This window comes from Danio aesculapii, chromosome 5 (assembly GCF_903798145.1).
Source record: "Danio aesculapii chromosome 5, fDanAes4.1, whole genome shotgun sequence".
Taxonomy (NCBI): Eukaryota; Metazoa; Chordata; class Actinopteri; order Cypriniformes; family Danionidae; genus Danio; species Danio aesculapii.
The window spans coordinates 15,038,747-15,062,258 of record NC_079439.1 but is presented as its reverse complement, the minus strand read 5'-3'; the positions used below and the strand labels follow the sequence as shown (position 1 = coordinate 15,062,258).

Sequence of the window (23,512 nt, the reverse complement as noted above, 5' to 3'; positions counted from 1 at the left end):
CAAGAAAATCTGCACTTGAGCTTTAGGGCGTGCAAAAAGTTTTGTGCACGAACAGAGGAAATTGGCGCGCAAGCAAAGAGATTCACATGCTTGTATTACATAGATGCAATTTCGACTTGTAATAGCCTACTGCGTTCACGACATTTGACATTGAAATAACACCATAGGTAGTTGGTAGATCTGTGTAAATGCCTGCCGCTACAGCTGCAAAAAATCCTAGAGAAAACACTGGATTATGAAAAGTATTACCATAATAAACAGTCTATTTTGTGACACCACAATATAAATGGTAGAGCATAATATTAAATGGGAGGCTTTTTATTTAGCCCATATGGTGTATATCATTATATTGGACAGCCCCAAAGTGCAGGATTTGGTAAAACCTGGACATTTTTATTCATATTGATCTTTACTTAGTTTCAACACTAAGGTTGTCAATAAAGCTGCCAGAAAGACTCCAGTCCATGTTTTTAATAGCTGTGCTTCCATCCACCTATTTTTATTAGCATTTTAAAAATGCGCATAAAAATCGCTTAATGCGCATAACTAAGTGTGAAAAACTATTTATTAGATAAGAAAAGATGCGTATAATTCCAGTATGCGCATTAAAATAGTCATGCGATTTTGTTAAAAGAGATCAGGTGATTGATAAAAATGTGTGAATGGACAAACCAGCAGGCTAAGCACACTGTAAAACATCTAAAATGTTGTTTTTGTCATTCTAAAACACCTTAACCGTTTCAGTATAAGTGTTATTATATTATTAATTATCTACAGAATCAAGGGCGTCTCTGCTCTGTCTCACATCTTTAAACGCCACCACACGTTCATTGCGTGTCCGCATTTGACTTCTGAGGCGCAAGTAATTTATTAAATAAAAAAAGATTCATGCAGCTTCTCCTAACACAGCAAATTCCGTTTTTACTTTTGGTATTTGGCGCAAGTTTATCAGGAAGTGACGATTTTGTTCTCTTTGACTTGCTGGATGGAAACGCTACGTTATTCGCATGTCTCTTATGCAGTATTTCAGTTTTGCACATAAATTTAATTGCTATCTGTGGATGGAAACATAGCTAGTGAGTTTGTCATTTGCAGGTACATTCGACAAAATTTATTCAGCAAAATCTGCAATTGTATAGGTCCTTGAATACTTCTGTACACTAAGCATGTAACAATATGCTCATGTCAGTATGATCTCATCATTCAATACTTTAAACAAAGCCCATAATTGTATTAAAATGGTTAAAATATTCTTTATATGGTAAGCAGTTAACCTAACACACTGTTCATTAAAATGCTGAATTTATTATTAAATCAGAAGTCACCTTGAACCAGCCTGGACTTATGTCGACTGGTGAGATTAACTCAAGTATTCATATATTACACTTAAAACGATGTTAGATGCACGACTGCATTCTGAGTTGAATTAAATAAGAATCTTAATGAATAAATAAATAAAAGTAAAAGAATAAGTCATTCTGTTTATTTATTAATAATAATTCATGAATGATGATGCTCAAATTTGTGAGCTCTTGGCTTTGGTTTACCTTATATTTTATTGTGTGTGGGCAATACATGCATTAGATTGTTTTTCGTCCTCTGTGCGTTTTGAGTCACGTTTGCTTTGACAATATGAAATCAAAAAAAGAGTCTGCAATACTTGTTGTTGTAAGCATCATTTCCTGGTCAAAGTGCAATCTGAAATTGCTTTTGGTGGACAGTCTGCAGTAGAGCTGCACGATATTGGAATATGTCAGGTATATAGTAATTGAGTAATCAAATGTAAAATAAATCTGCTTAGTCTTCATTTTATAAGTAATTCAATAAAATCAATCTTTGTTAATCAAAATTGTCAATCAAAGTTTTTAAACATAACATTTTCATATGCCTCAATGCTTTTAAAACCCTCAGAGTCACATGCTTTAAAAAAAAAACACTTGCGAAATGATCAGTTATTATCCAGACTCAACATTCCATATACTCGCGATGTGACTATTGCGAATGATCACATTGCGATATCGATGCAAAAATGATATATTGTGCAGCACTAGTTTACCCAAAAGTGAAAATTCTGCTATTAATTACTCGCCCTCATGTCATTCCAAAAGCCTTGAGAGCTTTGTTCGTATTCGAAACACAAATAAAGACATTTTTAGGTAAAATCTGAGAGCTTCTTCATCCTCCATAGACTGCAAGGTTAATTAAGAGTCCAGAAAGGTACTAAAATGACTAAAAGTCAGAGCCTACAATACTGCACTTGCATTAAAAGCAGAACTCATTGTCAATTTATTGAGAAATTTTCAGTAACTCACACAAGTGCACACCGGTACTTTGAAATATGCATGCAGATACCTGCTGTGTAATTTCTCTAGTCCTTTAAACAGCATTGTTGTAATGACCTTAACCCCTCAAACCCATCACAACGTATAACCTACTTTTTCACCTTTTTCTTGTTTCAAAGTGAAGCTATAAAGAATACAGGAGACATGCATACAAAGTGGCTCTGGACATTGATTATGTGTCTGGAAGGTAATCAGTGTTGGCCCGTTTGTCCTGAGAGCTCTGGTGTGGCATGAGTTGACCATAAACAATACTGGAATGCAAAGAGGCTTTACACCACTTGTGTGATAACCATTAGCAGTGCCATCATGCTTCGCTACAGGTCGAAGATCACTGAGACAATAAAGTAGAATGGCTGTGGTTCGATAGCTTAATTTCTTTGTCTGTAGTGAAATTTGTACTGGTTAATGCTGATGTCATTTTTATAGTATCTGGTAAATGTGAGTTTACTGTTAAGATGGCAAATGCAAAGGATTAATTGATTTAATATATATATTTTTTGGAATAAAAATCTGTTGACAGTGCTTTCATTTAATTTAGGATATTTTTGATAAGTATAAAAGCATGGTTTAGTAAGCGAATCTGATTGGTAGTGGATACAAAGTGTGGCATTGATGGTTTTGTTATAAGTTAATAACAATATACAACAATATAAGTTAAGTTAATTCATATGTCAGTCAGTCTATTAAAAAATCAGGTTATTTCCCTGTAAAAATATGTCGGAACTCCTTCAATGAATTCTACACAGAGCATAACAGTTGTTATTTGCAATATGATTCATGGGCAATGGTGATAATCATTAAAAACCCCAGAGTATTTTGCATTATGAGTGGGAAATATGTACAGTGGTCCCTCAATAATCGTGTAATTCACGTATTATCGGTTATTTTTAGAAGTTAACTCCCGCAATTAATGAAGGACCACTGTATGTTTGCAAGCTTTCTTCACAGCAAACCCTGCAATGTCAACGAAACATTCTGCACTCTCAATCGCACCTGCGGTAGCACCCAAGAGGCAGAGAAAGATGCAAACCAAAAATTGTGACTTCTGGACATGCTAAAGGAAGGTAGAAGTTACGTGGCTGCAGGGCGCCATTACGGAATAAATGAATCTTCAGTTTGTTACATAAAGAAAGGAAAATAACGTAAGTGTTAAAAAAGAAAGAAAAGTGTGAAAATGTTAATGCCTGTCTGAGAAAAGTGTATACATTTGTGGCGAAATCCAGAAGGTAGCATTATTTTGTCAAATATTACAGATGTTTTAAGGCTGTAAAACTGAATGCAATGAACCGAAGATTTATTTATTCCGTAATGGTGCACTACAGCTACGTAACTTCTACTTTCTTTTAGTGAGTCCTGAAGTCCACTTTTTTTGTGCGATGGTCAGCATCTTCCTCTGCCTTTTGGGTGCTACCGCAGGTGTGTTTGAGAGTCCAGAACATTTGGTGACATTGCACGGTTTGTTGTGGAGAAAACTTGAAAACATACAGAACAGTGGTCCCTCGTTAATCGCGAGAGTTACATTTTAAATTAACCTGCAATAGGCAAAATCCGTGAAGTAGTCAGCTTTATTTTTTAGTTGTTTTATAGCTGTAAAACCGAATGTTACATAATGAAGATTCATTTAATCCATAATGGCACTCTACATTTCCTTTAGCATGTCCAGAAGTCCAACCTTTTGTGCAATGGTTAGCATCTTTCTCTGCCTCTGACATTTGTTGCTGGTGCTACCGCAGGTGCCTTTGACGGTGCAGAACAGTTCATAGACATTGCGGGGTTTGTTGTGGAGAACTTGCAAACATAAAGTACAGTGGTCCCTTGTTAATCGCGAGAGTTACATTTTAAAATAACCCGCAATAGGTGAAATGACGAAAGTAGTCCGGTTTATTTTTTCAATTATTCCACACGTTTTAAGATTGTAAAACTGAATGTAACAAACCAAAGATTCATTTATTTCGCAATGATGCCCTACAGCCGCGTAATAAGTCCCTTATTATGGTGGGCATATCCCTTATTTTCACATCCCATTGTTGACCGCTATCGCCCTATAGCTGCGTAACTTCTACCTTCCTTTAACATGTCCAGAAGTCTGGGGTGAAAACTTGCAAACATAGAGTACAATGGTTCATTGTTAATCGTGGGAGATACCTTGTAAATTAACTCACAATAGGCGAAATTTACTAAGTAGACAGCTTTATTTTGTCCAAATATTGCAGCTGTTTTAATTAATTTATTAATTTATTCTATAATGGCATCCTACAACTGCATAACATCTATCTTCCTTTAGCATGTCCAGAGGTCCAAACTTTTGTGCGATGGTTGGCATCTTTCTCTGCGTTTTGGGTGCTACCGCAGGTGCCTTTGACGGTGCAGAACGTCTCGTTGACTTTGCTGGGTTTGTTGTGGAAACTGCATAGAGGAGATTGACATTGGTCTACAGCCAATCAGGACAAAGAACACAATGCGCTGTAAGAAAAAAGCATATCAAATTGGACAAAAAAATGTGCAACACTGCAAGGCCACAAAAGTTGAACCGCGTTATAGTGAGGGACAACTGTGCTCGCTTTACTCTTATAGTAAAGTTTTGCGACTGTAACACTTGTCCTGTATCTGTGGAAGATAGGAGTTTCAATGTATATCCCTCAGCCCTACAGGGAATATGTTGTTGTGGCTGGATGTGCTGTAAATCTGGCATGAAGATGCGTTCCTGTTATGTATTACAGATGCACACTACAGTAAACCAACACAATGCAGGGTACGGTGTTAAGAACCCCACAAGTTGTCGGTTTATTGGACCTTATCTGATCTAATAAAAATAATGTTCATAGTAAAAGACTTCGCTCACTGTTTCATCTGTAAACGTATCCTATTTAACAGCATCTTTGCAAATTGCTTAATGTACTACAGCATAGCTTTTCCTTGACCCTTATATGACCTTAAGCATAATGGTCAAGTGTGATGATGGATTTGAGCTTTACAAGGTTGAACGTTATTAAGCACACACATTCTCTGCTTCATTGCTCCCTGCTGTTTGATGTGTTTTCAATTGCATGTTATTTGTGCAACTACCGTGGCCTCTGAATCTGAATCACTCACTTGAGATCGTCTAACAGGGAATGGTCTACATGGCATGATGGATTTTGATTTGTTCGGCACTTCTGCTTGCGAAACCACCACGAGACTTGGTAAAGCAACCAATGGACTTGGTTTCACATTGTTTCTAAAGTCAGCAGGAGGTATTTTGGCAGTTTCTCCTGATTTGAAAGGTGTTTTATTGTTTATATGGCTGTGAAATGATAGAAATAAATTGAGGAAATACATTTTAAGGCATCTGTCTGTCTTTATCTGCCTGTCTGTTTTTCCATTTGTTCCATTTAAAGAGTTGTTTAATGCACAGTAATGTTCAGAGTTGTTTATTGTTTATAGAGTGAATAAATGCAATAGGGGACTTTAATAAGAGTAATATTAATGTTACTGATACCCATTATGGTTAGGAAAACAATTGGTGAGGAAGATTAAAAAAGATTGGGACCATGCATCTTTGTAAAAGCTTCTTAAAGGAATAGTCACCCCCCGCCCTCAAAATTCAAATTACTCAATTTGCTGCCCTCCAGTTTGTATGTTTTTCTTCTGCCAGACAAACGCTAGTATCAAGTTTGATCCTGGCTCTTACATTCTGTATTATTTGTTGCGTACATTGACGCTAATAGGGGGTTAATGCTTGTCATTGGATCAATGTGTTTTTGTAACAAAAATATTGCTAATTTTTAAACCATAAACTCAAATTACTGCCTTCCGGTGGCTGCAGTATGTGTGTCTCAGGGTGCTTTCACACTTAGACACTTGTCTCGTTTGCCTAGTTAGAGCGGTTCATTTGGCATATGTAAATCCAGCAATTACGCTCTGTCCCGCACCAAACCAAGCGGTCCGAGAAGAGGTGAATGAGGTGTCTCGGCTTGATTGAAATGAACTCTGGAGTAGATCGATTGTAGTGAGAAAACAAAACGATCCAACGAACTAACGAATCAGGCTATATCACAGTGTATGGTGGTTATGTAATAGCCAAAATGTTGGGCTATATGAAGAGAGAATTATGAGTAGGGCGGGATGTCATTTCTATCTGTAAATGTGCTTTTCATGTCGAATATGAAAGTGAAAGCATGCTGAAATATTACTGAGTTGTTTATTCATTAGGGAAATTGACCGAAATAACCATCTGATAAATTTGAGAAAATTCTAAATTGTTTTCTCTCTATAATGTAAGCCTATAAGGCATAATTCTAGCCAACTTTTTTTTAATAGATTGATTTGATTCAATAGATTGATTTTTACAAAACTTGTATGAGAAAGTCTTACCTCTCTGATTTACATTTGGTGACGATGTCTATGGGTGTCAAAATTAAAGTGCACCTTTTCGCTTATAATGTCTTATTGCTTATTAACATAAATTAAAATAACGCCGTGACAGCTGAGCAGAGTCCGTGGGATATAAACCCCTGAATCTCCAGTGTGAGGAGAGTTTACTTGCACATGACTTGTTTTAGCTATTTTGGTCCGTTTAGAAACTTTGCCATGTGAAACCAAACTACAACAAGAACAAAAATTAACATTGCTACAATTTTAATCACTGTTTCGGAACAAAACAATCAATCTACAGGTGTGAAAGCACCCTTAGACCCCTTCTTGGCTGATCTCTTACTTATGACATAAGATCCTTATGTAGCGGTACAGGTACTCTACTGTATAACATTATACAGTAATGCTAAGCAAGTTGGCTTTCTTGTTCGTCATCGTTTTCTGTGGTAACCAAACTGTGGAGTAAGTGGTTTGTGTGAGTTGCGTCTAATTCAAGAATTTCCATCATATGTCAAGTTAAAGATCAGCCAAGAGGTTTTCTAGAACCTGCATTCGGCATCCACCAGAGAAGTCAGCGTTTTAAAGTTTAATAATAATATTTTTTTTACAAACAGCATCAATTTGCTTTATTAGAAATGTCTTAACCCCCTGCTGGCATATGGGTTAGTTTTATAGCAAATTTATGCACTTCCGGAAACTTCAAAAATGGGCACTACTTGACACCATTATACATAGGGCTGGGCTAATAAATGATATTAAATCGAATCATCACAATGAAATTTATATCAATAATGATACGCTTGGACTGTTTTTACTCTAGATTGATTTTAGAGCCAATCACATAGCAGAAATGTGCAACAATGGGAATCTAAAGGTGTGTTTATATTAGAAATGTTTCGTTGGTTGAAAATGTTATGCCATTTAATGGACCCTCTAATTTTTGTGGCTTCAGTCATTGTTGGGGTACTCTTTAAATCTGGAAGCATTAATATCTTATGTTGAAATATATATCGTTCTCTTTCAATATGGAAAATAATTATCGAGATTGCATTTTTGCCACATCGCCTACTTACACAACATAGATGTTAAAAACTGCTGTGTTTATTTGACAGAACAAACTCATATACACTAAGAATGTCTTGAGGTTAAGTAATGGGGCAATTTTCACTTGCGTGAACTATTCCTTTAAGGCCAAGAAATAAGAAAAATTGTATTTATTGGTGTTTTCATACCAAGTAAAGTTTGCATTAAAGTAAACTATTGCAAATTGTCTGTTAGTTTAGTTCATTTGAATTAGGGCTGCATGATATTGGAAAAAATCTGATATTGCGATTAATTTTTTTTCTGCGTTTAAATATTGCGATATGACTACAGTTTCACAACATGGTTTGAACAGCTCTGTTTGACAGTTTTCTGGGGAGTCTAACAGTATTCAGGAACAAAAATTGAATGATTAACCACACTGCCGAAAAGCTTTTCAGACTTTGCGCCGTCTCGTTTATAGTCCAAATATCTAAATTATTAGATCAAGTAAAAAATATAGTTTTGACCTTCAAAACACTTCCATCAAAATGAAAAGTTTTTCTTTTGAACAAGCAAAATGATCTGCCAGTGGGGTAAGTAAAATAATCTTGTTTTCGCTTTGAAATGTGAATATTTGGACTAGAAACAGGACAAATTGTGTATAAATAATTAAATGCAATAAGATTTTACACCTCCAAACATCATCATTTTTTTGTGGCCAAATGTTCTAAACTCTCTTGAAATGCGCAGTCATTCATTCATTCATTTTTCTTCGGCTTAGTCTCTTATTTATCAGGGGACGCCACAGTGAAATGAACCGACAAATATTCCACCATATACATATTTACACAATAACAGGGACTAAGGCTGTGCAATTTGGGGAAAATATCTAATTGCATTTAGTTTTTTTTGACATTATGATTGTAATTTGATTTGCGATTTTAATTTTGTAGTCAAGCTTCAGCTCAATAATCTGTAAGCGTGGCAACAATTCTGCTACAGCTCTTAAAAGTGACCTGTTTTTGTTTGCCGTTTGAAACCAAAATATTACCAACGTGCTGTTTTTGTTTGATATTAATTTGTCTAATAATGCTTCTGAAGCAACAGATGCCATTATCCCACTTGTCCTCGCTTTCCTGTTTGTGTTTTTCTTTTTTCATTGTAGGCATTCCGCATAGTTCGTTTGTGCAATTTTTATTACGCTGAACGAAAGTGTGATCACTCAATTGGCTAATAGACTGTCACACACAGACAGGCGGAGGAAATTAAATAATACATATATATTTCATATCAGAGCCTCTTGCGATTTATCTAATTGCAACGTTTCAAATTGGGATTCGATTTCGATTATTCGCACAGCCCTAACGGGGAGAACATGCAATCTCCGCACAAATTCCTACTGGCCCAGCCAGCGACCTTCTTGCTGTGAGGTGACAGTGCTAACCACTGAGCCACCATGCCACCCGAAATGCTCAGTCACAGGCCTTAAAAACACATGCAAATGATAAACCTTCAATCTAAAAGAGTTAAACCACATGTGTTTAGGTCATGATCGACTATAATTCAGACTCAACATTGCATATTGCGATGTATTGCAGATGCGCACATTGCTATATCGATGCTGAAACAGTATTGTGCAGCCCTAATTTGAATAAGCGTGAATGCTGCTATCTGAACCATTGCACATCAAACAAGTGGGACTTGCTGAAAATTTACCAAAAACAAACACAGGATGCGAGATAAACAGGACCGAGTGCTCAAGCTTTCCTCTCGTGAGCCATTACCATTCAGCACAGGCATCTGAAATGCATCTCTTTGCACAAATCTTAATTTTTTTGTGTGTGTGACGAATGAATTTCTAGCTCTGTTTTGATTCTTTTACACATTTTATGGTAAGCAAACCAGGCCTGAATGTATAATTGTAATTTTTGGTCCAGAACTTCAAATGTGAGCACACCCTAAGGCTAAAAACACCCCTCATTTGCATCCAAAAGATGTGCTGTTATTTCGGTGCTATTCAGAAGCAGTGTTGCTGTTGAGAGCTTGTCTTGCCCCATCGTTTGACTGTGTTGTTGCATCTACATGTCTGCCCTCTATTGTCGTTTTCTTTCTTTCACCTGTTTGTGTTTGGGTGTGTGTGAGTGTGTCCAGCTGTCTCCCTCTCCATGTCGATGGGTGAGGTTCTTGCGCTGGGGCTTGTGGGTGATGGGTAGGGGGCTGCACAGTCAGGTGAAGGCAGAAATGAGTTTCACATGTTAATGAGAACCTTGACAGAGCCAGAGACAAGGACAGTAGGTTTTGTTCTCCCTCCCCCTGCCATTCTTGTTTAATCCCAGTCTACTCATTTGGGTTTCCAGTGTCTGATTGCCCACGCACAACATGCACTCAGCCTTGCTTACATTAAGAGGAAATTGAAGGCTACATTAGAATGGGAAAAACTGGCAGATTGATGCATGCGAGTGTGTGTGTGTGTGTGTGTGTGTGTGTGTGTGTGTGTGTGTGTGTGTGTGTGTGTGTGTGTGTGTGTGTGTGTGTGTGTGTGTGTGAGGGGGTGGCTTTTGTCCTGTCAGATGTGCTTCTGTACGAATCCAATTTTTTTTCTCTCCTACATAAAATATTTTTAGATTTCCCGTGGTGGTCTGCTGCCTGACAGTTGCGCTGTAATTTTTGCCTTGTGAATTGTTTGCTCATCGAAGTTGTTGTGCTGGTCTTTGTGAAGAATGAAAGAGTTGTTGTATGAATTTAAGGTGTGTCCGCAAACTGCCCAGGTTTTTCAACTTGTTCTGACTTGTCCCGAACAAAAACAATTATCATGTGATGTCAAGGCCAATACAGGTTGCAAGCTGTCCCACACTGTGTGCATTTGTAGTAGTAGAAAAACAGAAAGGTTACAGTTGAAGCATTTTATAATTTTACACAGTAAAATTTCCATCAAAGAGTCCTGAAAAAGATTCATCACAGCGTCTGTCAAAACAACAACTTTAAAAAAAAAAAATCATGTCAAACTGTAGACCGTTTGTTGCCGAAAAGCATTTTAAAAAGTTTAATGTCTATTTGGAGTGTAATGGATCACGGTTTATGCGTACTTCATGCGGATCACAACCCATGGTTTGGAACATATGTAGTCCGTGGATTAATTGTTTTTACATTTTTTTTTATTTTTATTTTATTTTTTTACTGGTGGATTAAGCCTAAATTTGTAGCAATCACAGAGAGATCGCCTCTCGCGTCTTTCAAATCACATGTATGAAAGCATTTAGGCTTTGCTGTAAAATTGAATGATGACGGAAGAAGTTGTGGCAGGTTATTCGGAATGTGCTGGGTTTCTAAGGTTATTAAAGGTGTTTTCTGTTGTTACTTGTTTAGCCTTCATTAATGCATTCAGTGTAAGCTGCACGATTAATCATTAAAAGATCGAGATCTCAACACCCTCACAACATAAATTATAAATGATGGTGATTTGCATATGTTTATTAATCCTTCGAATCGCTGTATTTAAATCTGAAAGCGCAAAAAAATCAAGAAAGAGATAGTCTTTAGTCTCGAGTAAGTTATGCAGTTACAAACAGTCAAATAACCCAGAAGTACTGGGATAACAGTATAGATAAAACCACCGATGTTTATGGTATAGATTAAAATCACTGTCATATGTATTTAACAACGCTCAAAAATGAAAGTTGTTGGCATCAATTACATTAGAAACATTTAACCAATATGGCGACAATCAGCCATCAAAAATATGCCACTGAATAATTCAAAAATGACACATCTAGCGATGAAACATGAAGTTTTATGACAGAATAACGGAATCATTTGTTGAAAATGAGTGTAAATAAATATTAGTTGTACAAATTATAATGTTAGATTTCTACATTTAGCGTTATCAGCAACAGTAGTAGAAACAGTGAATTTTTCCCAGTACTGAATATTTTACATTTTTTTTCAGCTGATTATTTCTTAATTTTATTTTTGATAAAGTTACAGGTTCTAAGTTCTGTTTGTTACTAAGTTCTGTTTTGTTCTGCTTTGTTGAAACAACAAAAGTTTCTTGCAGTACTGTTTGTGTAATAAAGGAAAGCAAATTACATTTGTCCCCCCTTTCACTTTTGGCTGATCCAAAAAAAATGGTACAATCCATGACTAAAGACCCATTATGTGATCCGAACCATGAGATTTATGATCCGTTACACCACTAAGGTCTACACAACGACATTTTCAAAACAATTCATCACACATCTGAAAAAATGGGCAAAAACTGTTACAAACTTTATTATGCTGTCTAGGACTGCGTGATATTGGAAAAATCTGGTATTGCGATATTTTTTTTTTTCTGTGATAAATATTCCGATATCAATACAGTTTCACACGATTAGTTTGAATAGCACTATATGATGTTTTTCTGGGGACTGTATTCAGGTACAGAAATTAAATAATCACAATGCAAAACATACTTTTCTGACAGCTTTTTCTTGTTTCTAGTTCAGACATCTAAAATTCAAGTAAAAATATTGTTTAGTTTGCAACTTCAACTCGTTTTTCCTTAAAACAAGCTAAATTATCTGCCAGTGGGGACGCTGAAACATTATATTGTGCAGCCTTACCGCTGTAATATATTAGGATTAGTATATTTATAACAGTAGGAAAGTGACGATGTGTCATTGGCGGTTTGGTGTTCATGTCTATGTTTTATTTGCTTTGTAAATTTGTCAGGTGTCTCTCTGCTTTTGGTTGTAATGTGAAGTAAATCCACACTTTGCTGATGGAAGCACTTTAGCAACAACATAGCCACAGACTTTGTCATTGTTATGCATGTTTGTTTGCACTCACTGTTAATCGACACTCCTAAACGAGTACTATGCATACGCATGAAGTCGTAATTTTCAAAGACTCTTGCATCTGGGTGTTTACACTGACCTGACAATGGCGGTATTTTCCAAAATGTTCGTTTTGAAAACTATTTTCAGATTTATACATTTTCTGTCACAAAAACACTGTTATTTGGTAAACAAACAGGCAAAACATCCAGTTTTTGGCTGAAATGTTGTTTAAACAGCCCCTGTGACTGTAGTAATAGGTGCTAAAAATTCAGCTTTTATGTCAGTTGTTTTTAATGTAGTTTCAGTTTGCAGTTCTACTGTGCTTAAATTAAACCTGTATAAATAATAAAATATTGATAAATAATAAATAGTTTGTCCACTTTAGGTTTGTTATAACTGTTGAGGACCAAAAAGTTTGTATAAACTAGGATGTTCTACAGTTAACATTCAATCTCCAATGTTCTACAATGGCATTTGTGCTCCTGCATGATGCTAAAGCAGCTCTTAACACACACCAAATGACATCCACACTTTTTATCTGACACATCTTTAGGTGCACTTTTCCAACAATATAGTTTATAGTCAAATATTTGTCTAAAATCTCTTACCACAGTGACTGTTAGATCCATGCAGAACAAGTGATTTCAGATACTCTTGTGTAGATTCAATTTCGTCGTATATCAGTAATAGTTTTGTAATTAGGCTTTTCCCCCATTGATTGTTAATGCAGCAACAGCAGATGTTAAATTATGCAATGATGCTGAACCAGAGCACAGTAAAGTTGTTTTTTTTGTGAAAGAGTGGCTGAATTAGATTTTAGTAGGTAAATTGCCTCTTGTTGAATGTTTGTGTAATGATTGTGAATGTAGGGTGGCCCAGTGATTAGCAATTTCACCTCACAGCAAGAAGGTCGCTGGTTTGAGTCCTGGCTGGGCCAGTTGGCATTTCTGTGTGGACTTTGGAAGTTCTCCCCATGTTCACGTGGGTTTCCTCTGTGCCCTCCGGTTTCCCTCAAAGTCCAAAGACATAAATTAAAAGTGAATTGGGTGAACAATTTGGCCATAGTGTAATGTTTGTGTGTGTGAATGCAAGAGTGTATGGATGTTACTTAGTATTGGGTTGCAGCTGGAAGGGCATCCGCTGCGTAAAACATGCCAGAATAGTTGGTGGTTCATTCTACTGTGGCAGCTCCTGATAAATATGGGACTACGCAAGAATGAATGAATGTAAACTGCAAAACGCTCCCTTGTTCTGTGCTGGTGGACATGTTTACTTTGTATTTTGAAGGTAGTGAGATGTATCTGTTGTATTTCTGGTTTGTGAAGTTTAGTTCAGGGCAGACGTTAAATGCTCTTTTTAGATTGAAGTATAAAGCTGCATTCTGTTTAATTCAGTTCTGATTGGATTTCTTGGCTAAGAGAACTGTGTGTACGGGTTTGGTTTTCTTTCTTTTAGTCCCACCCTTGGGTATGTATGTGTGTGTGTGTGTGTGGACCTGAGTCAGAGGAAAATGAACCCAATAAATCACACTGTCCTCTCTCCTCCCTGCCTAGACGCACACACCTACCTTAAAAACACCCTCAAATATGCACTGACCTTTTTTTCCTCTGTCTAAATCTACCATTTCTTACATTCTATTTCCTGCAGTCGGTCAGGAATGCCATATGCAGGCTAATACCTTCAGTTTTGTACTTCACTGGTATTGCCATAATACCATTTTCAATCACTACAGTAAAGTTTAAAAACATTGCAGCAATCTTTATATTTGTACCGCTTCACGGGTTGAACTGTTGCAGGACATTGTATAGCTACATGTGTTCAGTTCCTCTTCAGCAGGATTGTTTTCACACACATCTGTCTCCTTGCATTCACATGAATCTGTTTGTTTGTGTGCTGTGTGTGGCGTATGATGCACACTGCATCGTGGGTGGGTCTCTCTTGGACACACTGAAAGATTAATGGTGCTCCAGAAGCAAATGTCAGATGGTGTGGCTTAGAATAAGCATCAACACATGGTTTTGTGCCCACACCCTGACAATAAACCCACCTCCAGTCCCACACATTCACTGTGATCTTGTCCACTGCAGATTCTTTGATCATCAAAACTTTCAACCCCTAGCTTCATCTTCGTGTTTTTAGTTTGTGTGCACTTATTGACTGAAATTAAAGATCTTTTCAACTTGTCAACTGGCCAACATTGTGTTTTGCATGGGAAATACTGATTTTTGTTGTGCTCTTCTTTTTTAAGCATCTTTCTCAGAGAATTTGTCATTTTTTTGTTCCTGAAACAGTGTTTAAAAGTCAGTTGGTTTGCTTGAAGCTTTGCTGTCTCTGTGGAAAGGTATTCGTAGGGAAGCAGTCCTTAATACAGTTCATAAAGGGCAATTAATTCATCGATTCTATCTTCAGCTGAGCTCATTTACACAATATTCAGACCTTTGTTGTTTCACTGAATCATTTAAATCTGCTTGGCCAATAAACTTGTCTTTCTCTGTTTTCTCTCTCTCTCAGCCTGTGGCAGAGCCTATACCCATCTGTAGTTTCTGTTTGGGGACCAAGGAACAGAATCGTGACAAGAAGCCAGAAGAGCTCATCTCATGTGCAGACTGTGGGAACAGCGGTAAGGAGTTCATTCCACCTTGGCATAAAAAAATAAATAAATAAATAAATAAATAAGCTTTACTAATAAAAATACATTATATATATATATCATCTGCATTTAAAGTCAAGGGTATTCCCAAATAAAGGGTCTATTGTGAAGTTCTTAAGTCTTTTTATGTTCAATTAAAGTCCTCTTATTCAATTTATTACATTAGATTGAAAGACACGTGTTAAATGCTACAACAAAAGAAGTGTGTGTATTCACTTTCGAAGACAAAACACAGCTCTGTTTTGTTGGCCTGTAGTTTGCAGTCAGCTACTAATAGCTAGTAATTTTGACTATTTATTTGTAGGGATTTGGAGTGTTTTTTTGTTTTTTTTGGGGGGTGCAATAATCTTCCAAAGACTCTTTTGCCTCGTTTCCACTGAATGCTACAGTACGGGTCAGGGTTCAACGCTAAGGATTTTTTCTACTGGCCCGATTTTTATTTGCTCTGCCAAAATTTTCACTGGCCCCACCAAAAAAAATAAGTTTTTAGCTATTTCTTAGCCACATGTTTTAAGTAATGCGTCAAAAGCCAAGCATAACTGTATACATACACTTTTTTTATTCGTCATTACTTTAAATACTTCTGACAATTTTAAAATTACAATTGTGATGTAACTAAATAAAAAAAAAGGTAAGATTTGGGTAAGAGGTAAGACTTTCTCATACAGCCTCATTTCAGTTGTCATGTTTTGTAAAAATCAATCCATTGAATTCATCTATTAAAAAATGTTGGCTAGAATTCTGCATTATAGGCTTACATTATAGAGAAAAATAACATATGAACCGAGATGCAGTCTGATCATGAAGCAGATCAATGTTAATCTTTCTTTTGAGGTGTCAGTGCACAAATGAACAAAACAATAGACCTAATGCAAAATATTATAAGATTAAAATATGGATATAATATCAGATGGTAATTTCGGTTTATTTTCCTAATGGATAAACGGCTCTCTGTAATATTTCAGAATGCTTTCACTTTCGTATTCGACATGAGACGTACAATTGCTAATACAAAGGACATCCCACTCAACTCATAATTCTCTCTTCTTATAGTTGTATATATGGCTGTTACACAACCATAATACACTGTGATATAGCCTGTTTCGTTGCATCATTTTGCTTTCTCACTACAATCGATCCGCTCCTCAGTTCATTTCAATCGTTTCATTTAAACTTTAGTGACAAGGCCCAATCGGGCCAGTAACGATCCTGTCTTCTGTCCCGAGCATCTCAGACGCTGGCCCTGGGCTATCAGGCATTCCTAATTGTCGAGCCCTGTGGGTCACCTTTATCAGGCTTGTGTCTCCACTGCCAAATGGTACCAATAGTACCTTTTTGGTGGGCATGGTATATGACAGAAAGTTGCAGTCGACGTCATTCTCGCTTGAGGAAATGTCAAAGTAAACGGGTTGTTCACATACCATATACAAAACACATAAATAGGCTTACTTGTTTATAAATGCTAATAACTAGCCTTTCTGAACATGATTTTATTATAGCTGCAGATCAATGATAATGCGAAATAGCCTACTGTAACATCTGTGATATAAATATATAAAACATATATAAAAACATACAGAGCCTTACAGCCTCTGAAATGTTAACAATTGCAAAAATACCCAAAACAAAGCACCAAAAGTGCTATGATTAGCTTTTTTGGGTACCTTTTGACTGTGGAAACTGACATAAAAGTCTACTGAACCAAACCGTACCACTCAGTGGAGATGGGCAATTTGTAATGATTCTAAAAAATCAACTACATGAGCTGTTCCTGCATGATACAAATCATATTTATCAAATGAAAAAAGTTATGCTAACAATGCATTGTGTAACACTTTTAATAACCAGCCCTTAAAACCTACCATAAAGCATTGGTTTGGTCACTTCACATACACAAGCTTGCATACTTCCCATTCGGTATGAATCAAATGGTTCCAGGGTTTCAGTTTGACTGCTTAGCAGTTGATCTTTGTAAACAAAGCTTTCTATTTTACAAGTGGCCTAATGTTCATGTCAAAAAACATTTAAAGTGCACAAAAATGTCTTCCACTGGCCAGCGTGGTGAGACTGCTGTCACGCCTACTGGCAATGCGGTATTTACTTGGGTTTATATTGTATTTTGTTGTTGATGGTTGCAAGAATCCACATTTTTCTTTACATCTTGTTAAATTAGCAGCTTAAAGTAATAAAGTATAAATATTTTGAAGAGCCTGTTAAATTAAGTCTTAAATTTGATGCTTGAGTCTTAGCAGGCACCCTGATTGTAACTTATGTCAGAAGATAAAGAGTGTAGAAAGTAATGTGGTACTGGAATTCTTATCGGAATGGAACTTTATTCTGGAAAATAGCCTAAGATGGCATTAAATAACAAATCTCCTACTACTACTGTTTTTGTGAGGTTGTCTTATTCTGTTTTCTCAGGGCATCCATCGTGTCTGAAGTTCTCTCCAGAGCTCACAGTGCGGGTCAAAGCTCTGTGGTGGCAGTGTATCGAGTGCAAGACCTGCAGCAGCTGTCAGGACCAAGGAAAAAATGCAGTAGGATTTGTTTTTTTTTTCCTCCATGCTTTTAATTATTAAATCCTCTTAAACTGAATGACTCAAAATACCTGGCAGTCTCCTCAATAAGCATCGTCTCTGTACATTTGTGTTTTACAGGACAACATGTTGTTTTGCGACTCCTGTGACCGAGGCTTCCATATGGAGTGCTGTGACCCTCCACTAACGCGAATGCCGAAAGGTAACTGGCCACACACATACAGTTGAAGTCCAAATTAATAGAATGATGTTTAGCAGAGTAATGAAATTTTTACAGTATGCCTGATAACATTTTTTCTTCTAGAGAAAGTCTTATTTGTTTTATTTCGGCTAGAATAAAAGCAGTTTTTAATTTTTTCAACACCATTTTAAGGTCAAAATTATTAGCCCCTTTAAGCTTTTTTTTTTTTTTTAAACAGTCTACAGAACAAAGCATCATTATACAAAAAATTGCCTAATTACCCTAACCTGCCTAGTTAACCTAATTAACCTAGTTAAGCCTTTAAATGTCACTTTAAGCTGAATAGAAGTGTCTTGAAAAATACCTAGTAAAATATTATTTACTGTCATCATGGCAAAGACAAAATAAATCAGTTATTAGAAATGAGTTATTAAAACTATTACCTTTAGAAATGTGTTGAGAGAATCTTCTCTCCGTTAAACAGAAATTGGGGGAAAAAATAAACTGGGGGGCTAATAATTCAGGGGGCTAATGATTCTGACTTCAACTGTATCTGCTTTACTTCAGTGTCCAGGGCTTATAGTTTACTTTTAGTTTGATGATTTTATTTGATTAATTGTGTATTTTTTTCCACAAGGATTAGGTTTCTCTGTAATTATAGTCACGATTAATGATTTTTGATTGCTGCTTTTCAGGCATGTGGATCTGTCAGATCTGTCGGCCAAGAGAAAAGGGAAGAAAACTCTTACATGACAAAGCAGCACAAATCAAACGGCGATACAATGCACCACTGGGGCGACCGAAGGGAAGGTATTTAATGTTGAATTATTTAAAACAATCTCGGAAAATGTCTATTTTTCTTCAATTCTTTTAATGAATTTGAAATAAACGAGCATAGCACTACTACGAGTTGTCTTTTCCCCTAAGACCGGGCCGTCCCTTTAAGAAGATTCGCGGTGGTGGGCGTGGCCGGAGAAGGCGGGGCGCTGGAGGTGTGGACCAGTGCTCACAAGGCTCCTCCTCCCCACACTCTTCCTCAAGCTCCTCCTGCGAAGGTTACCCCGGCGACGATCGCATGCTGTTTTCTCTGAGAGAAGATGACTCTGCACATGGTAGCCTGCGTTTTAACAAGAAAACAAAGGGTCTGATCGACGCCCTCAGCAAGTTCTTCACGCCATCCCCAGATGGGCGGAAAGCCCGTGCCGAAGTGGTGGACTATTCCCAGCAATATCGCATGCGCAAGAAGGGCAACCGGAAAGGCGAGCACGATGACAGGACAGGAGGTGAGATAGTTTAGCGTTCAATTTTAGGTTATCTGCTAGGAGTGTGATGAGATCTAGTGGTACGAGATCTGACTGGTAGACCTGTCACAATAAGCAATATATCGACTTATATCGCACAACACATGACAATGATCTCAATTTTTTAGGGATGCAATATATATCGTCCATAGAAAAAATCTAACAAAATCAGCAACATTTTATCTGATTGCTCAACCTCTCTATCTCTATTGGAGGTGTCGGTAGGGTTAAAAACTATAGAATTTACTTGCTATAAATTACTATAGTATATATTAACATGTGAGATCTGTTACTTCTAGTTCTTTTTACCTTGTATTTTTTGTCATCATTATCAATAATTTTTAGTTTTTGGATATGTTTTTGCATTCTGATTCCAATGCCTAATTATTAAATTGTTAAAATGACTGTAAATTAAATATTTTTAAGAATAAAATATGATGTGTTCTTTGGATGAGTTAATTACATTAAGATGATATTTTATTGTCAGTCTGGCATTATATAATGTTGTATAATGGTCTTAAAATGCTAATAATATTGTTTATTGCAATATATTTTGGTGTAATATATCGTACAACAAATCATTTTTCATCACACTTGTGGGCAAATCATGGTGTGTGTTGATTAGAAGTTTGGTTCCAAATCATTTCTTTTTCTTTCAACGACCTATACATCGGTGTGAATTAAGTAGCACCCAAATATTGCTGGACTAGAAGTAAGAACCTCTTGTTGTCAGGGGCTGAAAATGGGACTCGAATTTGGAACTACCAATGTGCAAGGGTGCTTTAATAACCTAGCTTTTCTATCCAACTTCAAAATAAATCCAAAAAACAACAAGAAAACTTTAACTTTAGTTAAACTTTAACTCTGACAAGTCTTTAATGCTTGGAAAAAAGTAAAGATGTTTTTTGAGTATCCAGAGAGCATTACTTTGATTAAAGTTGACTATTGATTGTACTAAAATGGGCATTTGTTTAATTTATTTGTTTTATTTGTTTTTTTTTTATTATTTAAAAAGTAGCACATGTAGTAGCACATGCACTCCTAAGTTCTTCTTAGGAGCACATTAAAGAATTTTAGGAGCGCAGTGAAGAAGTATAAACTAAATTGTTTTTAAAGATCTCCTCATGTGCATTATTAAAACACTAAGCATTCATTTTCATTCATTTGAATACAATAAGTACAAAAGGTTTTATTTTACTGCAACAACAGCTTAAATAGTATTTAATAATTATTTATCATTTAAGATGTATGACTCTTAGCTAGCGGTCCACAGCAGGACTGTGATCAAATTGCTCTAATGAAGGCCTCTCTTAACTGATCTGAATCAAGTCTTCAGTTGTGGACATGCCTAGTCAGCTTCTTGTTCAATTTTTGATCCAGTTTCGAGCTGAAAAAATCTCTTTCACACTGGGCAGCAGAAATAGAGAGTTATTAATAAGTTATTGTTAAGTCAATAAAATGTGCAGTATGGTTACTGAAAACATTCACATGACCAGAGCTGTTTAATGTGTATTTGTAGATTATGACTGTATCAATGGACCCAAACAAACATTAGTCATTTTATAATAATATATATTGCACATATTATCTTTAATATAAATGTACTTGCAGTAGCTGGATTGAAACACACATTTTCTCCACAGCACATAAAATAATGTGACTTTTAAGAATAATTTTATCAAAATTAATATTATTTGCATAATATATTCCACCGATTTAACTCTACTTCCCACATGAAAAAGTACAACAAATGTAAAGAAAGACACAACTACAAAGTCATGTGCAAAGCTGACACTGTTTATCGGATCCCTTTATCTTTGGGCTTTTTAAAGAGGAGCTGAATATAGGAATGCCTCTATGAAGTAAAGTTTCCTTCTGCCCCAAAGTAATATCATCCTTTCTATTAAACTTTTATGGCCCTCAGGAACAGAATGATTTCTTATTCTTATTTAACAGACAATTAAAAACAAAAATGTTTAGCATTTAACACCTTTTACATGACATTGTTTCTTTTCAGTCCAAGTAAAAAAAAATTAATAAAAAATAGGAAATCCACTATTTCACTCTTACTATCCATGTGCACATCTGACAGGTCAAATCTGTTCTCTCTCTGCTGCTGAGAGATTGAGACACAAAGGGCAAAAGTGTGCGTATAAAGTAATTCAAAAACACAACTGTTGAAAGCGAAAGCAGAATCCGGGACATTTAGGTAATTTAGGAATCCCGGCCGAATGCATTTTTAAGTCCCAAATAGTGGACATGTCCGGGGAAAAGAGGATGTATTGTCACCCAAAAAAATGAGCTGGGTCAGTCTATTTAGTAAAAGGCTTTTCTTTTCCGTGAGTCCTCGCGCTCTTCTCAAAGCTACTACCAAAGTCAGAAAAGGTAGTTGTGTATCCAGCGCGTCTCTGTGGGTCTGCAGCAGCAAAGCATGCAAGTCTGTGGTGGAGTGTTGTTAGTTTCTGATGCAAACAGAACCGGGCCGCCTAGGTATAGTCCTAGGTTTGGAAGGGCTGGAAATGCCATGACTGAATTGTAAACGTTTTCTATGAGGCTCGCACGATGTACGGCCCCGCCGCCATTCGGTGCCGAATTGCATTGCTCAGCAACGTATTCAAAACAATTCAATTCAATTCACCTTTATTTGTATAGCGCTTATACAATGTAGATTGTGTCAAAGCAGCTTCACATAAAAGGTCACAGTAAATAGGAACTGTGTAGTTCAGTTTGTAGTGTTTAAGTTCAGTTCAGTTTAGCTCAGTTCAGTGTGGTTTAATAATCACTACTGAGAGTCCAAATACTGAAGAGCAAATCCATCGATGCGCAGCTCTACAGATCCTGAACCATGCAAGCCAGTGGCGACAGCGGAGAGGGAAAAAAAACTTCACTAAAGGCGGAAGTGAAGAAAAAAAACCTTGAGAGAAATGTAAAGATCGCTTGATGTGAAGTAAATAAACCAGTTAAGATGTGCTGTTGTTGATCATGCCTGTGTGTGCTACAGTCACAATAGATTTCCAACGCAATACACCATAACTTAGTGTAAAGAGCATGTTGTTTCACCATGGCCCAGTGAATTAAGTTATCAGTCAAGCTTATTAAATAATCGCACATGTGCCGCTAAATAAATTTCCCAGTTCGCACGCGTCTATTTTTAGTCGCACTGTCAAGTAGTGCGTACAGGGCCAGTGGGCGCATGCAGATTTTTTTTGTTTGTTAGTTTTGATTACTGTTGAATGCAATAAATCTGTAAATATAAAACTTGTAGTAACGAGGCTCATAATTGATGGGTGCGACTAAATTTGGGCTAAAAAGTTAGGAGAGCCAGTACTACCAAGCATAAAGGTTAATTTCGAACCCTGAAATGCATCCCTGCTGAATTAAAACTACTAATATAAAAGCTTTTTTACCAAAAGTTTAACCACAGACTTTTGATTGGAAGTGTATTTTGTGGTGCAGTCAGAGATGCTCCTCTGAACAACATAAATAGGGCGTCTATGTTTCAGCAACAGCGTCACGTTCAGAGTTGTGACAGGACTATTGTAGACATTTGGAGACAGCATAATTGGAAGCTTGACACATCATGCCTGGTTAGGATGCGGTGTAAAATGGAAAAGTACTAATTAAATGTGAATCTGCTGTCTGTTTTATTGGTGTTTTTGCTCCGGAGCCTCAGTTTTCTGCTCACATTCACTCTTTGGCTGTTTTAACCGTCTTTGTGCCTGTTTGCATCACAGACAATCAGGAGTGCGGAGACAGCTGGCGGGAGGATGAAGACAAGCTGCCAGGACACGAGAATCTAACTGAGAACGACGTGGAGCTCTTCAGGCACATTCAGGAACTCGCACTACAGGTACGGATAAAGGGAGGGTGAAGCACTATTTAATTTGGTCATACAAATGAAAAACACTGATCTAAAGTCAAAATTACTGGAAAAGTCTGGGAATTTGGACGAGGCGTTTTCCAGGCCTGGAAAAGTTTTGAAAAATTAAATGAACCCAAAATGTTTTTTTAACAAATATCTTTGAATACATGTTGAGATGTTAATATTGGGTAAATTTTAAATACAAATGCACAATCACTGTAATTCAAGATACATTTTGAGTGTCATGTCCAGAAACTAACTATAGAGGTAAGATATTGTGGGTAATTTGTACTATTATAACTCTTTTGAAAACACAAGCCAACATTTCTATTATATTTTCATGCAGACAGCATTTTATTTTCTAAAAGCTCTTTTAAATGCATAAAAATAAACTATATAGATGTCACATTGGCTGCGTTTGGAATCACATACTACTCTATAGGTAC

General features: G+C 36.6%; 1 protein-coding gene across 2 annotated transcripts in view; it reads left to right on the top strand.

Annotated features, from left to right (window-relative positions):
* Positions 1-23,512, top strand: part of kat6a (K(lysine) acetyltransferase 6A) — a 56,673-nt gene that overhangs the window by 11,723 nt on the left and 21,438 nt on the right. For both annotated transcript variants that reach the window (XM_056457436.1, XM_056457437.1), the window contains exons 3-8: positions 15,047-15,155; positions 17,607-17,722; positions 17,843-17,924; positions 18,599-18,713; positions 18,831-19,186; positions 22,939-23,054. In XM_056457436.1, the coding sequence (XP_056313411.1) occupies positions 15,047-15,155; positions 17,607-17,722; positions 17,843-17,924; positions 18,599-18,713; positions 18,831-19,186; positions 22,939-23,054 (894 nt within the window). The remainder of the gene's footprint in view (positions 1-15,046; positions 15,156-17,606; positions 17,723-17,842; positions 17,925-18,598; positions 18,714-18,830; positions 19,187-22,938; positions 23,055-23,512) is intronic.